General features: G+C 49.0%; 1 protein-coding gene across 1 annotated transcript; it reads right to left on the reverse strand.

The window, feature by feature from the left end:
- Positions 1 to 1,356: 1,356 nt before the first annotated feature.
- Positions 1,357 to 4,501, reverse strand: LOC128730405 (phosphoenolpyruvate carboxykinase [GTP]). The gene is made up of 3 exons (XM_053823451.1): positions 4,473 to 4,501; positions 3,136 to 3,739; positions 1,357 to 3,046 (listed from the first exon to the last, which is right to left on the reverse strand). Exons 1-3 carry the CDS (start codon positions 4,499 to 4,501, stop codon positions 1,727 to 1,729), a joined length of 1,953 nt encoding a protein of 650 aa, XP_053679426.1. The 3' UTR covers positions 1,357 to 1,726.
- Between the last annotated feature and the right edge of the window lie 330 nt (positions 4,502 to 4,831).

Below are 4,831 nucleotides of genomic sequence, written 5' to 3' on the forward strand. Positions count from 1 at the left end.
TGCTACCGTTGTTTTTGAATCACCAAATGCACTTTTCACAGCTTGAGGAATAGTTCGTTCGCGTGCTATGCAAATGTTCAAACACTGGAATGTCCTTGAATGAGCTACCGTTGAACAGCGTGACTTACTGAGATCGACCAAAATCTTAATTAATTACAGCAAAACCCTCCGTGGAAAATAGCAAATGATTTGATTCTACCTATAAAACAAATCCCTACAAACTACACCGCAGTTAACTTTATATCTTAATCACATTTTATACGCACAGCAAGATGCTGCACGCACGCAAGCAGGCGGTTTTTTATTTGAAAATATGAAAGCTGACTATCAAGCGTTTTTGAAGCGTTTCTTCTCCGTTGCAACAACTGTCATACGATTGTTTCCCAAGATGCATAGAACATAAGGCTTTTTTCGTGCATATTTTCAAATATAAAATTAATTTAACTTAAAATTTTTATTCTCATTAACTGTGGTAAAATATCTCGAAAAACAGTTGAAGTTATATATTATTCTTATCAAATCTGCAAAATACGTTTACAGAAACTTTTTATTTTATTTTCAATTCGTTCCACAAACTGAATTATAACAAAGAATTGTATTGAAGAAGGAACCATTTTAATAGCAGCATAAATTTAATAGTTTTATATAATAAGTTTGTCTATTTGATAGGAGTTATCTAACAATTTAACCATCAATATGGACAAACGTATTATGGTGAAATAAAATGCCTCGTTGAACATAGATTTGTAGCGCCACTTTGATGTTGGAATATTCACATCAAATTCAAATCAAATCAAAATCAAATAGTATTATAGTAATCCTCAACATGTGTACAAGCTGGTTCAAAGTATGTTATTGCAAAAATTGCATTTGAAATCGAAATCAAGCTAGATTAGTATGAGTCATATGAGAGGATTCATTGAAAATCGTTCCAAATTCGTTCAATTAGGGATTGAGTATAATTTTTCAAGGCCCTTGACTAAGCGAGCAACATCGAAATTTGTTATCTATAGCTGTGACTAAAAGGCTGATAATATTTTCAAAGGCGATCTTCTAATCGCTGTAGGAATAGAAAGAGAGAGAAAGAGGGAAGAAGAGACAGAGAAAGCTTATCGGTTTTTGTTTTTATTTGTGCGCTTATAGAGTGCGGACGAATGCTAAGATTTCTTCCTTGACACAATTTAAGCCAACTATATTATTGATTGACGGTAGTGGCATTGACCGTGGAAATCGCGGTAAACAACAACAGGAACTCGCCAATAAAACAATCGTTTGATTGTTTCGATGTAACGCTCATTTCGAGATGTGTAACAGCGGTTGTTGATGACAAAAGACAATCATTTATAAATTACATTGTTTTTTTATTGTTGATTTTCTTAGTACATTAGGTTTGCTCCATATTAGCAGATTGAGGGAGTTTGTGTTTTCGTAAAACCGCAAGTCCCTTTCAGGTTTGTTTTCTCCCACGACTATCACAATACTTACTCTAGGGGAATTATTACAATATATGCCTTACACGGGCTTAATACAAATACAAAATATCTACACTTAAGGCTCCTGGCGTTTTGCTTCGGTCCCTATCTGGTGCTGGCGAGCTGCCACACGACCCCATGGTCAATAAACCCTGAGCTGCGTGGCAAGCTTGGCCTAATCTCTTCGCTCCTTTTGCGGAGCAGTGCGTACTGTGGTCCTTGCTGTTGTCCTTTCGCTCCTTCCGGAGCACGCCTTACATCTTCTCGATGCGCCCCTTCAACTGCTCCAGCTCGGAGGCGATCTCCTGGGGCAGATCCTGCGGCAGCTGATTGTCATAGTACTGCTTGATCTCGTCGACCTCCCGCAGCCAGAAGTCCTTCGGGATCGAGAACAGTTCGCGCTCGTTCACTGGACCACTCAGACCATCCAGGTTGAGGGCACCTTCCGTCGGCACACGACCAATGGCCGTATCCCGGTAGCAGTCGGCATCGTCGATGCGGTGCAGGATCCACTCGAGCACACGGCTGTTCTCGCCAAATCCGGGCCACAGGAACTTGCCGTTGGCATCCTTACGGAACCAGTTCACGTGGAAGATCTTCGGCGCGTGGCCACCAGCGGCATTAGCACGCTCCTCCATGCTCAGCCAGTGTCGCAGGTAATCGCCAAAGTTATACCCAAAGAACGGTCGCATCGCGAACGGGTCGTTCATGATGACCTTGCCCTTGTGTTCCGCAGCGGCAGTGCTTTCACTGCGCATGGCCGATCCAACGAAGACTCCATGTGCCCACGAGTTAGCCTCGTATACCAGCGGCACGCCCTGAGGACGTCGGCCTCCAAACAAGATGGCCGAAATCGGGACACCCTCGGAGTCCTCCCAGGCCGGATCGATGATCGGGCACTGGCTGGCCGGAGCGCAGAAGCGGGAGTTGGGATGTGCTGCAGGAGTCTTCGACTCACCCAGCTTCCAGGGGTTGCCCAGCCAGTCCGTGATCTCGACGTCCGAGGACACTTCCTTCTCCATGCCCTCCCAGAACACACCACCGTCAGATGTTGAGGCTACATTCGTGAAGATCGTGTTCTTGTAGATCGTCTCCATGGCGTTGGGGTTCGTCTCAGTCGAGGTGCCAGGCGCAACACCGAAGAAACCGTTCTCAGGGTTGATCGCACGCAGCTGACCCTTCGAATCGAACTTCATCCAGGCGATGTCATCCCCGACACACTCGATCTTGTATCCGGGCAGGGTTGGGTTCATCATGGCGAGATTCGTTTTGCCGCACGCAGAAGGGAACGCGGCCGCGATGTACTTCTTCACACCGTTCGGATCCGTGATGCCCAGGATCAGCATGTGTTCCGCAAGCCAACCCTCACGCTTGGCGATAGTACTGCCGATGCGCAGGGCAAAGCACTTCTTGCCGAGCAGCGAGTTGCCACCGTATCCGGAACCGTACGAAACGATCTCGTTGCTGGCGGGCTTGTGCAGGATAATGGTGCGCTCCGGATCACAGGGCCACGCCGGTACGGCCACTTTGCCGCTGGCTGGCGTTCCGACCGAGTGCAGACACCGGATGAAGTCCTGGAAATGGAAACGGAACAAAGCGACTCGTTAGTTGTGCGTTCGAGAGCTACTACGCTTGGGAAAGCTCCCGGGAAAACACCACTTACCGAGTTGTCAGACAGCTTGTCCAGCACTTCAGAGCCCATTCGGGTCATGATGCGCATGGAGCACACGACATAGGCAGAATCCGTGATCTCAATGCCGATCTTCGAGAGCGGCGACGCAATCGGACCCATCGAGAACGGCACCACAAACATAGTGCGGCCCTTCATGCAACCCGGGAACCGGGTCATGATCGCACGATCATAGTCGGCAGGCGCGATCCAATTGCCCAGGGAACCAGCTACACCCGGTTTCGGTGTCGGAATGGTCTGCTCCGGTCGGTCCGTGCAGATGAACGTCTTCGATTCGACACGAGCCACATCAGCTGGGTTGGTGCGGGCCAACCAGCAGTTGTCGTACTTCGGCAGAGGCTTGATCGTACCCTGGCTGTGCAGCGTCTTCAGCAAGGTGTTGCTTTCGCTCTCGCTACCGTCGACGATGTGGATCCGGTCAGGTTGGCACATGGCGGCTGACTCCTCGACAAATCGGCGCACCTTGTCCGACAGCAGCGAGGCTTCACCGTTGACGACCGGGAAACCGCGCAGATGGTTGTACAGGTTCTTGGGCAGCGTCTTCAGCTTCGGGCTGCATCCCAGGGTGGTCGGGAGCCTGAGCAGAGCGAACAGTTTCACCATCGTGAAAGCGGAAGATCACAAAGCGAGCCAACCGGAAGGAAGAAAAGGACGAAAACGAGAGGTTTCCGTTAGCGATCGCTGATCCGAGACGTCGGGTAATGTTTCCAGCAGAACACTGCACTGGAACACACTATGCTCATTGGAGTACTGGGCTGGGAGGCTGTGTTTAAGCGAGGCTTGATTCTAGCGCGGCTCGTTATTGTTTGGAAAAAGGGCTCGGCGCACACGGTTGCACGGGCGGTAACTGAACCGATCCTGGCACGGTGCGCCGCTTTTATACACATACATTCCGTCGCAGTTATCAGCTGCCTGCGCACCGCCTGGCAGCCATCTGACGAAGGCAAAAGCAACATCTCACTCTGACGTAGCCCTTCGTCCAGGGCGCTGATAATCGTCCCGAGAGCTGCCGGACAGCCCTTGCGGGTGACAAACAAACACCCCGACCCTTCGGAAGGGAATGTCAAAGTGCAAAGGTTCACCGGAGCCCGATCGGGGGTCCTCAAGGACACAAGGGCTCGCCTTACGGAGACCGATAAGCGCACCGGTGGCTTATCAGAGGACCGAAGGCACACACCCACGGTCTGAAATCTTGTAACACGATACACGAGTCCGGATTCCAGTCCGGATGCAAGCGAACGTGACGGGGTGAGCGAGCAAGTGTGTTCCAGGAAGGTGCAAGGTGTCTGCAAAAGGAGCTAGGTACTTACGGTGTGTACTGCTCGATGACTTGAGGCATTTTGGCGTTGGTTCAGGTGTTAACGCAGGACGTCACGACGAAGGAATGTACCTTAGCAAATCTTTCGCTTACTTGCGTTATCGCTCCACACGTTCCAACGTTCACTTTCTCACACTTTCTCTCTTGCACTGGTAAAAATTCAACTTCAACTAACTTAACTAGCTTAAGCGTAAACGCGACGTACTAAGAAGTAACTTCTTGTCTAACTGGGTAAGAGCTCTACAGCTTAGAGATGCTCGTTTTGGTTGTGTTTGGTTTTTTTCTTCTTCTTTAAAATAGCTTCTAAAATGCTCGCTAGCGTTAGATTGGAAAACTAGCTTGTTTTCATCT

Source organism: Anopheles nili, chromosome 2 (genome assembly GCF_943737925.1).
Source record: "Anopheles nili chromosome 2, idAnoNiliSN_F5_01, whole genome shotgun sequence".
Taxonomy (NCBI): Eukaryota; Metazoa; Arthropoda; class Insecta; order Diptera; family Culicidae; genus Anopheles; species Anopheles nili.